At 46.8% G+C, this 12,581-nt stretch overlaps 1 protein-coding gene across 5 annotated transcripts in view; it reads left to right on the top strand.

Moving 5' to 3' along the window:
* The window catches only part of NCAM1 (neural cell adhesion molecule 1), a 105,270-nt gene extending 94,195 nt beyond the window's left edge, over positions 1-11,075 (top strand). For 3 of the 5 annotated variants that reach the window (XM_084495765.1, XM_084495764.1, XM_084495770.1), the window contains 4 exons: positions 3,171-3,378; positions 3,790-3,906; positions 5,709-6,491; positions 8,801-11,075. In XM_084495765.1, the coding sequence (XP_084351891.1) occupies positions 3,171-3,378; positions 3,790-3,906; positions 5,709-6,491; positions 8,801-8,921 (1,229 nt within the window). In that variant the 3' untranslated portion in view covers positions 8,922-11,075. The remainder of the gene's footprint in view (positions 1-3,170; positions 3,379-3,789; positions 3,907-5,708; positions 6,492-8,800) is intronic. The other 2 variants (XM_084495767.1, XM_084495766.1) reach the window with 1 other exon arrangement.
* The last annotated feature ends 1,506 nt before the right edge of the window (positions 11,076-12,581 follow it).

The following is a 12,581-nucleotide window of genomic DNA, read 5'->3' as shown; positions in this document are numbered from 1 at the left end:
ATACCGTCTGGGCAGAGTAGCAATAAGGCTGTCGATGTGATTTATGCCACAGAAAGTTCCTGACCTAAGAAACTTGTAGTTGATACTGATAGGCCTTAAAAAGCAGGTGCAGAATGGAAGCCAAGAGTAGGAATCTTGTTTGAATGGAATTCCCCAGAAGAGGGTTTCTGTCCCGTGAGAAGATTCGCTCCGTGTCCCTCCAGCAGTGATGGCCTGGGATGAGGTATACCTAGGAGGTGCAGTGAGAAAGTATGACTGTGTAGCCCAGGGGTGATGCTTTCCCTTATGCATCTTTAGTAGCATGACACAGAACTCATTCCCGGAAAGATGTTATAGATGAGAAGTTTGACACATCCTTAGTTTTTCCTCCAGGAGCTGCTGAGAACAGGATTGTGTTAACTATTGAATAATCCATGAAAGAATACTGAATACATTAGAAGACCAAATGTATGTCCCCCTCACTTCCTGCATGTATCACAGGTTCATTCATTCATTTAGTTATGCAGCTCCCTGCAAGGTGCTGGCAGGGGCTGCTCAGTGGCACAGACATTTTGCCAAGCATTGAAAGGACTTGTGATGGAAGTGTCAGCGCTGGGTGCCTCAGAGGGACTTCTAGATATAATTAAATAAATAAATAAATAAATAAATAAATAAAACAACTTTCCTCTTGGAGTCTGGTTTTCTCAGTGTTACAAAGTGAAACAACACTTACCTACCTCATGCTAAGGACATCCCACCTCCTGATTTTAAGGAATAAAAGAGCAGCAAAAGGAATGACCCTCTTTCTGAGAGCCCTGGAAATAATCTCTCCACGTACCAAAGTCAACATCACTTAGCCTCACAGGTCAAGGGATGCTTTGCAGGGCTCTTCAGCAAAGAAGAGATTCCAAGTGGTTGGGGATTGTGGCATCCAGTGGTAAAAATGCATGGGAAATGAAGAGAATCACGTCTTAATTGAAAGAAAAATAACAGGTTCCAAGGACAGTGATGAATGTGCTGATCCTGGTCAGCTGTCTCCACAAACATCAGGGATAAGCTCTGTGACATGCACAGGCCTTTGCTCACTGCAGGAAGTCAAAAACACTTGTCTGAAGGTTAGTACTACATGGGCAGCCCTGTGTGTTATCCAGGCATCCTTCAGCACCTCTCAGCTGCTGACATTTTGTCTACTGGAAAAGGCAGAGGAGTTTTTTCAGTCCCACAGCTGAGGAAATGTGGTGGAGGTTGGGTTTTGGCACAGGCAGCTGCTGTGACCAGGACAGTGTCAACAGAGTGACAACTTGCCTGCCTTTGCCATTTGCTTCCCTAGAAGGTTGCTTGGGCTGCTGGTTGTACCTAAGCCAAAATACTGGTGGAGCATTCCCTGGTCGGCTCAGCAGTCTGTGGACTAGACACAGCAGCTTGTGACTTCTCTCTCTCATTTCTGATTCACTTCTGGAAAGCTGGGTCTTACTGGAGGAAGGGGTGTGCCTCCTCCTTTAGCCTGTTGCCGATACCCTGATCCATATCCAGTCATTTATGCTGTCACGTCCTATCAGGAGTGGAGGTAATACAGTAGGACTACACAAAAAACAAGTCAAATGCACAGTAGAAGTCACCTCCCTCTCCTGTAGAGACCAACAGAACCTGAGGCCATGCCTCGTGCAGAGCCTGACCGCAGGTAACATCACCCAGCTATTTGAAGCTGCCTGTGATACGGCAGATAACAGTGTCTGTAAGTCCTGAGGCAGGTTGGGGGGTGAGATTTGATGCGGGGTTTTAGATTTTTGGCTCAGGAACAGCTCCTCCTTTAGGTACACGTTGGAATATCACTGAGCAAAGGAGGGTATTGGCAGACTGTGAACCACAACCAATTCATAGAGTATGGAGAGTTTCCTTCAGGAAGGGCTCAGTTCTTGCTAGGATAGCAGCCCTGTGGGCCAGGTATGCTCCGGCCTCTGTTAACCTTCTTCAGGTCATGTTTTAGCTGGTTAGAGAGAACTGAATAACCAAACAGCTCCTCGAGTGTCCTTTCTTTAATGCTGGTCGGGGGAGCTGCAACCAGGCCGCACCACCGGCAGTGTTAGCGCTGCTTGGCCTGCACAGCACCGTGCCCGGGTGGTGCTTCCTGGCCTGACTCTAGAGGGCTCGCTCCTGCAGCCTTGCAGAATTGCCTTGGCTGTAGTAAATGTGGAGGTTTGCCTTGTACAAGTGTCTCACCTTTGTATTCAAATACCGAAATCGTCGATGATTGTAAGTTTCGGCTAGCGGCATGAGTTTGGGCCAAATTCTCTACTGCAGCGCATGTGAACATGCACATCTTGCATGTGGCTTTTGCTGCTTACTGCCTGGCTGCTGCCTTAAAGAATTGCTTCAGGTTTCAGTGGTACAAATCGTACTCTCACGACCGACCTGCTGAGGAGCCTGCTGGCACCGGGCCCTCTGTGCTCGGAGGCAAGCATGTGCCTCTCACGGGGGCAGGGGAAGTGGATGATGGATCCGGGGTTTAACCTGGAGCTTTCCTCAGGGAGCCACTAGTTCTTCTTGTCAGGGTGATCTACCACCACCAGGTTGTTTCAAGCACCCCATTGAATAAGATAGCAGACTTTCCCAGCCTGTAATTGTTAGAGCAAGGCGAGCAGAAGGGAGAATCTTGGCGAGCCTGGTTCCTCCAGCAATGTCATTTATTTCCTGGAGTGAGTCCCAGCTTTGCTGCATGCCTTGTTCCCATCCCTGAACCCTGAGGGATGCTGATCTGTCCCTGCCAGGGGCCACTCTTTGCCTCCTTCATGCTGGTGAAAGTTGATCTCAGGCGGCAGAGCTCACGAGTCCCTGTTCACACAGGTGCTTGCTTGGGAACAAAAACACGTGGGGAGACAGGCAGCAGCTTTGCACGACCCCTGTGAAAACGAAGCTTGTGCGCTGCATAGCTGGTTGCACCGGGTTCATTTATGCCATGAAAGGGGCTAGTTGACCTTCAGGCCTCACTGGTGTTTCACAACTTTCTGTGTCCCACCAGTGCACATCATGCTCCAGAGCCCAGGCTTCGCTTCCAGCTATGACACTGTTCCTTGTTCTGCCTGACTTCCCATGCTTGCAACCTAAGTATTGCCAAATCTGAGCCATAGCTAGCCCCAAGTCACCTTTTTCTAACTACGATGCCTTCTTTTTTTCTCTTTTGGTCTCTAAAGCCAGCACTAGCCCTACATCAGGCCTCGGCACTGCTGCCATTGTAGGCATCCTCATTGTTATCTTTGTGCTGCTCCTGGTGGCTGTGGATGTCACCTGCTACTTCCTGAACAAATGTGGCCTGCTGATGTGCATTGCTGTCAACTTATGTGGCAAATCTGGACCAGGAGCCAAGGGCAAAGACATGGAGGAGGGCAAAGCCGCCTTTTCGTGAGTACTGTTATCACTTCTCTCACTCCTTCTGTTGAGCAATGTGTCCCAGCAGCAACTCTAGAAAAAAACTCCCGTGTTTCAGGGAGTTCTGGCTTTCCCATGTCTTTTGGGAGGGTACTGAAAATAATTGGGGCTGTGCTGTTTCTGCTTTTTATGTTCAGGAAAGGATTCTTTCTCAGTTTTTCTCCCATTCCTTTGAGTAGCTATCAAGTGGCTGACCCATATGCTGGACATCATAGTGGTCTTCTGTACTGTAGCTAATAATTGGAAGGAGGGGTGACAAAAAGAAATGATCTGCTGACCAAGCCAGCCTGTTTCTGTCAGTCACCATTGGTATTTCAAGTATGTCGTTGCAGGAGGATCCCTAATGTGGATGGGAAACATTTTTATGTAATTCCCTCGTTACAGGAAAGATGAGTCCAAGGAGCCTATCGTGGAAGTGCGGACTGAAGAGGAGCGGACCCCCAACCATGACGGGGGAAAACACACAGAGCCCAACGAGACCACCCCACTGACAGAGCCAGAGTATGTTGATAACAGTCCATCTTAGCACAGTGTCAGTCCAGTGCCCTTAGTTGCCTTAATCCCTGATCTCTAATGCACACGATTCAGGGCAGGAAGAGAGGAAGACAGGTAAAATCTTCATACTTGATTCCCAACATATTGGTGAGAAAACACTTCCTCTTTTTCCCGATCAACTCCTAGTTCCAGCACTGGAAGGGGAATAAAGCAGCGCTGCTCGAAAGGCTTGTCTCTGCTGGTCCAGTCCAGTGTGTAGATCCAGCACCTGTCGTGGTTTGTTGTAAGGGATCCAGAGCAAAAGTTAGACCTGAGATGGCACTGAATGCTGCCTGAGCTCAGCCCTAGCAATGTCCAATGAGTGTGTGAACACCCCGTGGTGAAAGCAGCCCGCTGTACTGACAGCAGCAGAGTAGCTGTGCTCTGCATGTTGGGGGAGGCATGGTAAGTCTGACTATTCCTTGGGAGGGCTGAAAACTACCTACAAATTTTGGTCATATCAGATTTTGTTCAGGACCTGAATCTGTGAATCCCTGCTAAGAGTTTCGATAAGGTTTAAGTGTTGCCTACTGCCTGCATTAAACTGTTTCCTAAATTGGTGAGGTTCTAGTGCCCTCCAAGTACATGTCCACAACTTCTGGAGTAATAAAAGCATCAGTTCACTGTAGGAAGCTGCTGAAATGCTTGGTAATGTTTGGGTCAGGTTTGGGATTGATGGAGCAAGTTGGGTTTCTTCAGCAGAGTCATCACAGTGGCGGTGTGGTCAGATTCTTCCACCTTCGTTGTCTCACCAACTTGGATTAGGTTAGCAGTGGGGCCCACTGTTCTTACGGCTCTGCTGGAAGTCTGTGTGAGGTGAGAGGAGAAAGGAGGCCATGTCCACAAGAAGTACGGAAATGCAGAAGTGATGCACTGTAGAATAGCTGGGATTTATCTTGTCATGATTTTCTTGCCTTGTCTTACCAGGGTTTTAGCTCAGTTTGCTTCCTCTGCAAAGGTTTTCTCTTAGTTAGTAAGCCTGTGGTGGAGGCACACTGCCTTCTCATGCAGTAAGAGTTCTTGTTTGTGTTTTCCAGCCTCATCTGTGTACTTCTCACACCAATCAGTGCTATAGCACGGCTGCTACAGTGTAGTTAGTCAGACGTTGTCCTGAAGCAGACTTTATTCCATCTAGAACAATAGGCAGACACAAATCTGCTCTGAAGGGCAGAAAACATGGTCCCAAAGTTACGTGTGTGTATATATTAGGTGTGTGTATGAGAAAATATTCCATGCTGTGTGATGGAGATCTGAAACTTCTTGGCAAATGGATATGGCCAAGACAAGGGAGAGAATTCAGGGGTCCTATGCCAGGACATTGTTGCGTGGTTACAGCTGGCACCGGGCTGCAAGCTTGGGGAATTTGTAGAAAGCTTCCTTGTAAGGTTAGGTGTAAGAGGATGAGAGGGAAGTTAAGCTAAAAGAGAAGATTCTCTGCAAGTCGATGGGGTTACATTGACTAAGACTTGAACCAAAATCTGCGTGAACAAGCCATTCCTGAAGGTTGTGTCCTCTCTGCTCTTCCTTCTCTTCCTAGTTGTCCTTCAGTCATCCCTGCCAGCCCTTGCTACCCTTTGCACATTTGACCTCTGACAAGTTTCTCCTTCTCGGCCTCCATGTTGTGTTTGTGTCGTAACCACATGCCATGCTGCTGCTGCTGCTGTGCCACCCACCTGCCTCCTCATGCTTACGCTCTGCTTCCCTTCCCCTTGCTGTCGTTTATGGGCTTCATTGTCTCTATTTCTCTTCTACTCCTGTCCTCTTCACAGGCACACCGCCGATACCGCAGCTACCGTTGAGGACATGCTGCCTTCTGTAACTACGGGCACCACTAACTCTGACACTATCACTGAAACTTTTGCCACAGCCCAGAACAGCCCCACCAGTGAGACCACCACACTGACCTCCAGTATTGCCATGCCAGCCGCGGCCATTCCCGACTCCAACTCCATGTCGCCTGGCCAGGCTACTCCAGCCAAAGGGGGAGCCACCTCAGTCTCTTCACCACCGCCCTCCTCTACCCCCAAAGTGGCCCCCCTTGTCGATCTCAGCGACACCCCGAGCTCTACTCCGGCTGCTAATAATTTGTCTTCAAGTGTCCTGTCCAACCAAGGCGCGGTGCTCAGCCCCAGCACTGTCGCTAACGTGGCCGAGACCTCCAAAGCAGCAGCTGGTAACAAGGCAGCTGCCCCAAGCCCTGCAAACCTCACTAGCCCTTCAGCTCCGTCAGAGCCCAAGCAGGAGGTCTCAAGCACCAAGAGCCCCGAGAAGGAAACTGTGCAGCCCAGCACAGTGAAGAGCCCAACAGAGACAACCAAGAACCCAAGCAATGTGAAGAGCGAGGCTGCTTCAGGCAGCACCACAAACCCTTCCCAGAATGAGGACTTTAAAATGGACGAAGGGACCTTCAAGACACCAGACATTGATCTTGCAAAGGATGTTTTTGCAGCTCTTGGCACTTCTACTCCTGCCAGTGTGACTAGCGGGCAAGCTCGCGAGCTCGCTTCTTCCACTGCAGACAGCTCTGTACCTGCTGCACCTGCAAAGACCGAGTATGGCTGCCTTTAATCTTCTGTTGGTTGTGTGCTGTCTCTCTTGTACACTGGTGCTTGTGCTGTGTTCTTGTTGGGTGTTCTCTGAACTAATCTCATTCTTTCCATAGCAAACTAACTCACCAGTGCACCAACTAAGCAGGGCTTGGCTTTAAAGGTCCAGGAGGAAAGCAGGAATAGGCTGTGCCAGGGCAGCAGAGAAAAGACAAACCCAGGAATTTATCATAAACGTGTGATTCTTTATACTTTTCTGCAGTTTTATCTATCATAGATTATTCTTTTGTGAAAGAGATTGGAAACAGTTTGGTTTGGTGCAAAGGAAGCACTGTCCTCAGAGGCTGTGAGTTCCTGCAGCCACCCAAATTCCATTTCCTAACAGATCAGCAGAACCATTCAGAATTGACATCAGTGGAAGGCAGGGCAGAAGGTGGTGCTGTGTGAAACTTAATTGTGATACCTCTGGGTTGGTGCTTGAAGGGACAGGGTAAGGCAGAGGGGTAAGGCAAAGTGATCCTGTCTGAGAGAAGGGGAGCACTCACAGCTGGGTCAGGAGAACTGGGTGGTGTCTTTGTTGTCCTGGTTCATCAGAAATGAGTCTCCATCCACCATTCTTGGTCACCTTTTTACCCAGCTGGCTCATTCAGAGAGCACCAGCATGCCCCAAGGCAGGACAGCCATACAAGTCCTTCGGAGCCTTATTCCCTCTGGCCAGCATGCACTTTTCTCAGCTGAGATGAGTCTGCACCTGGTGTTTGGCAGGAAACACCGTAACTGGAGAGTGAAAGCCTGAAGTCCTCAGCATGAACTGGGGCCAGGGTCCTCAGCTGTTAGGCAGATGGTGGACAAGAGCGCTCTTGGTGTGCCAGTTTGGGCATTGGTACTGACAGAGCCGTTAGAGCAGAAGCTTGGAAAATGCTGATTGAATGAGCCTCTCTGTAGGACACGAGCACTGAAGTTCCTTGTTCCTTTGGGCTTCCTGTATGGACTCCACATGCTGACAAAGGCAGAATCAAATAGAAGGAGCACCTCCTCTTTCCGGCCTGAGCAGGGGCAGTGCTTTGTAGCTAGAAAGTCCTGAACAGGCAGCTGAGGTTTGGTCTGGGAGAAGCTCCCAGAAGGCAGAGTCCACACCACATCTTGGGCTTTTGGAAGGGAAGGCGTGTTGGTGACACGGGGCCCTACACTGTCTCAGCCAGATTGCTGCCAGGATTTAAGCAGCTGCTCTTGAGCCGGGTTTGCAGCTCGCACGGATACCTCTAAGCTCTGCTGCAGCAACCACAGGGACCACATGTCCTAAGTGACAGGTTTGATTAGAACTTCTTCCACCCTCATCTCTCCAGGAAAATTGCCTCATTCTGAAAGCTTTGCATTTCATCCAAAATAAGGTATGGGCCTGGGTTATCTTGCTTTGACACTGTGGTTACCATGGTGCTCACACTTCCAGAAGAGAAGTCAGGCAGCCATCGTAGAGCCAAGAGTTAGGCTTTTTTGCAGAGCAGAGTGAAAACCCCTGCTGTTTTACTCTTACTCATCCTAAGGCCCTGGTCTCCGTATTTCCCGTGCTGTGCTCCTGTCCTCTCCTAAATCAGAGAGATGTCTGGTGCCTCCCCAGATGCCCTTGGGCTGGAGGGAGCCAGGCAGCTTGATGGGCACAGAGAGACCTCTTCAGTTCCCTGCGGGTAAAAGCTACTGCCCTGTCCTGCTGGGTGCCACAGAGACGTGGCGCTTCGGACTCTGAAGGGAGTGTTGGACAAGCAGGTGTCTCTCATTGTTCAGTCAAGAGCCAAGGGCAGGATGATGAATCTGAACTGCAGCCTGTGAAGCTCTTGACCTTCCGTATGCTTGCAAAAAGGCATCTGACAGAATCCACTTGTGTTTCCTTTCCTTCTGCATCCTGTGAAATTCTGAGAATGAGCTCCTGCAGAAAGAGATTTGCTGCTCGAGGGGCAGTCTGTTCCAACAGGACATTTGGGTGACGTAATTAGCGATGGTAAAAATCCAATTATTTTGCAATTGTGTGAAGGTTTCCTGTTCATTCCTGCAGCATTTCACACTGCAGCACGCCTTGTGCTTGTGCTGCAGCCTAAGGCCAGATCCTGCTTGTGTGTTAACTCAGGAGGGAAATCCTAGAGCTAAATGCTGGTGGGGAGTGGGGGGGGGCTGGGAGGTGAGTTTGGTTTTATTTATCTTTGCATCTGTCAAGGTGCTATGTTTGAATGTTTCCAGAAACATATTCTTATTGCTAATTCACCATAGATGGTCAATATTTTTCTGTCTCTAAACTGCCATTTTGGTGATTTCTTCCTCAGGAAAACCCCAGTAGAAGACAAATCTGAAGTGCAAGCAACGGAAACTAAGACACCTCCAGCAGAAGTCAAGACGGTCCCAAATGAAGCCACACAAACAAATGAAAATGAGAGCAAAGCATGATCAGCGACAGATGAAAAAATGACAGAACAACTTCACCCAAGCATTTAAAACACGAAACACAACACACATCTCATTCCTCTAGTGTCTGTTGCCTTTTTTTTAAAAAAATACAAAACAAAACAGAAAATGCATAAACGGGGGGGGGGGGTTCTCTCTTTTTCTTTTTTTTTTCTTTTTTTCTTTTTTTTAAAAAGATTTTTAGAAAGGTTCTATTTGTTGTGCACTTGCTTTTAAAAAGTAAAACATTTTAAAAACAGGGTTAAACCCACAATCAAACCAGGGCTTAGCTGACCCTGCTTATTCAAATAAGCAAAACTGCAAATACCAGTTAAAACATCGTTGAGGAGCTCAAAATCAACTAGTCTTAGGCAAAGGAAAAAAAAAAAAAAAAAAAAAGAAAGAAAAAAAGACCCTGTTCTTTCCTTGGTTAGTATACTAGATATAACCACTGTACTGCTTGACTACTTGGTACAGATGGTCCTTAATGAACAAAGTCCACAATTTATTTTTATACTTTTCAGTCGAGTTTGAAATATGTAAAGCCTCATAAATAAGTTATAATTTCTGTTCACCTTGTATTTGTTCAGTATGCAAAGTGTCTTGAGCTCTTTGTGGCTGAATTCTGTTCTCCACATTAGACATTTATTTGGGGGGTTATTTTTTTTTAGGAAGAATGCCAAAATTGCAGCTTCGGGGGATATATTTCAATTTGCAGTATTCAGACTCTACATTTCTTTAAATTTTATGTTAATTTTTGCCAACTTTTGTTCTTTCCAGTGTTTACAATTGACAAATATTTTTTTAACTTTTGTTGTGTTTAAATGTATGTGTAAAATAGCTGCCTTTTTTTTTTTTTTTTAAGTGAATCCAGTCTATAGATACTAGGTTAGCAGCATGCTTGCTTTGCAAAGGGAGACATTTTTAAATATCGATGTTTACAGTAGTTTCCCCTTTATCTTTTTTAATTATTATAATAATTATAATTATTATTATTATTTCTTACTGGAGTAAGAAAAAGAGTAATGCTGGTCTTTGGTTTGTTTTTTTGGGGGGTGGGGGGTGGGGATATTCCAACCACTTGTCACCAACCGAGGTCTGTACCCAGCAATCCACATAAACACACGCTTAGCTTGGAATGAGAGAGTTGCTGGCGAGAGTCCTTATATGCTTAAATTTATTAAGAGTGTAAGTCCCTTGCTGGACCTGGGCCTGACTGCATAAGAAAAATATCATCTCTGCTTTTTTAGGACATTCTCCCTTTTCCTTCATGGAACCCTCCCAGAGCTTTGAGAGGCAGAAGAGAGATTGTACAGTTAGGGCTGGGCTGGTCTTATCTCAGATGTTCGATGACGTCAATTTCTCCTTTATACGGCAGTAAACGCCATTTCCTTTGACCCCAGAAAGCTGATTTAAAAGCAATGACTTTCTGCACTTAGAGAAAAATGAAGTTTGCTTTTGAGGAGTGGTAACACTAAAAAAAAAAGGAACGTCCTTCTCTCGTGGATGAAGTTCCTGAGCACAGGGATGCTTGGCAGCGTGCAAGCCCCCTCCTGCACGGCACGTCTGTCCGTGGGTGCTCTGCAGAAACAAAATCAGCGCTTGGAAAGCGGTGCCAAGGCTCCCCTTGATTCCCTGGTCTTTGGATCATGTCTTTAAGTCAAAAAAGGGGCTGATGCAGCATCACTGTGCAGGGGGGAGCAGTGGGAGTTAGCATTGGGAGTCACGGAGTAATACCAAGATTTGGGGGTGAGAAGACGCTTGAGCAGAAGGAAAGAAGAGCAGAGGTGTACAGGGGTAGACCAGCCCGTTGTATAGAGCTGTTCCTTCTCTGGGGGTTTTGTTGTTTATTTTTTCCTTTATTTCTTTTTTTTTTTTCTTTTTTTTTTTCTTTTCCTTTTTATTTTTTTTTAATTCTACTTTAGATCTGCAAGCTTGTGCACTGTGGGTGCGTGACTATTTTAGTGTGAAACGTGTTTTTTGTCATAGTATTGAAAATTAAAAAAAAAAAAAAAAGCTTCAACATAGTTTGAATGTGGAAGGTGTAGCAGATAGATCAGATTTGAAGAATTTATTCAGGAAAAAAAAAAAAAGAGAACAACTCTAACAAGGAACAGAAGCCTTTCAATGAAAAGCAAAACCGAGCAGGCTATGGCATCCATTCTGATGTGCGAAGGTGACAAACAGAAGGATGATGGGGGGCAGAGGGACTGCTGTTTGGCTCAGCTACATTGAGCCACTCTCGTTGATGTTATCTTCTACGTACGCAGTCTTCTCCAGTGGCATCGCAGATTTTCAAACTGAAAATGATGGTTTTGTCATTTGCTAAGTGTGGGGTTTTTTGCGTTTTTTCCTCAGCTCCTGGGGATGGAAATGGAGGATGACTGGATACGCAGGCACAGACACGCATGCAATACCCATCCCGAGCAGGACATCAGGGCAGGATAGGTCCTCACTTCAAAGCCTTGTGGCAGATTTGGCCCTTGCTTGACCCAGGACAGCAGTGGCAGTGTAAGTAAGGCAAAATTTTGTCCGTGGACCCTGGGGCTTTTTCTTTTCTAAGAAGTCACTCCGTGAAATACACAATGAAAACTCACCGTGGTCTACAGCTGGGGAGAGTCCTTGGGGCAGCGGAGGACTGAGTGGTGGCAGGCAATACAATACGTACCTCTGTTCCTTGGGATGGCCACAACAGCTTGTTCCTCATTTCCGTGACGTTTTTGACTGCTGTTGTCCTCTTTACGTTATACCTCATAAGTTATGTCCCGTTGAGAGCTGAGCAGCCCATAGGGAACAAATGCTAATGACCAGAAATGTGTCCGGGGACACTGGTCAGCGCCTGCCGGGTGAAATTTGTGACTCTCACCTTGGGCTGGCGTTTCTCTCGTAGCAGGTAACCAGCTGAGGGCCCGATCCACCACCCAGCCACGTCTTTAGAAATGACCCCACTGGCTGCGGTGGGTTTGTATGGCCCGATGGAGTGAGCATCATCCCAAGGCAGGAGTCACCCTGTGGTGCCTGAGCCCTGGCTCTGTCCTCTTGCTGTTAATGCTCTCGTGACACCACCCGACACCCAGTGCTTGTAGGTTCATTCTGAGGACTGTTTTTATACTTGCCCTTAATGCAGAATTTGTTTTAATTTAGAAGTATCCCGCTCCGGAGATAGCTTAGGCTTCATTGGTTTTATTTCACCTTTTGAAGAGGGACCAACCTGATGCCGTTTGCGCTGTATATGTTTATATATGTATCCATGCCATACATATATATATCTATATGGCACCTCAGACTGATCAGCTTCTAGTTGTGGAGTGATTGCATTTCATGCTGCACCATACGTAAAGATGATGAGATAATAGTGCATCCAGTTGTTCAGCTTTTAGAGTGGAGTTTTATTTTCACACTTTTCTATGGAGCCTTCAAACCCCAGATTTTCACACTAGGCTGTTTTGATAGTTGTTCTCAGACCCTCCATTGACATCCTTACCCAGCATTCCCTACTTTTGGGGGCCTTCTATCTTGTTAAAAAAACGAAAAAACAAAAAATCTTTTTACCGAGTGAAACATCGATTCCACCTTTATTCCCATTCTCACTGGTGTAAATACTGATACTAACTGAGGATTTTGACTTTGCATTCTGTCAGAATACTGTGTTCAAATAAAAGT

This window comes from Aythya ferina, assembly GCF_964211825.1.
Source record: "Aythya ferina genome assembly, chromosome: 22".
NCBI lineage: Eukaryota > Metazoa > Chordata > Aves > Anseriformes > Anatidae > Aythya > Aythya ferina.
This window is presented reverse-complemented; position numbering and strand designations above follow the sequence as displayed.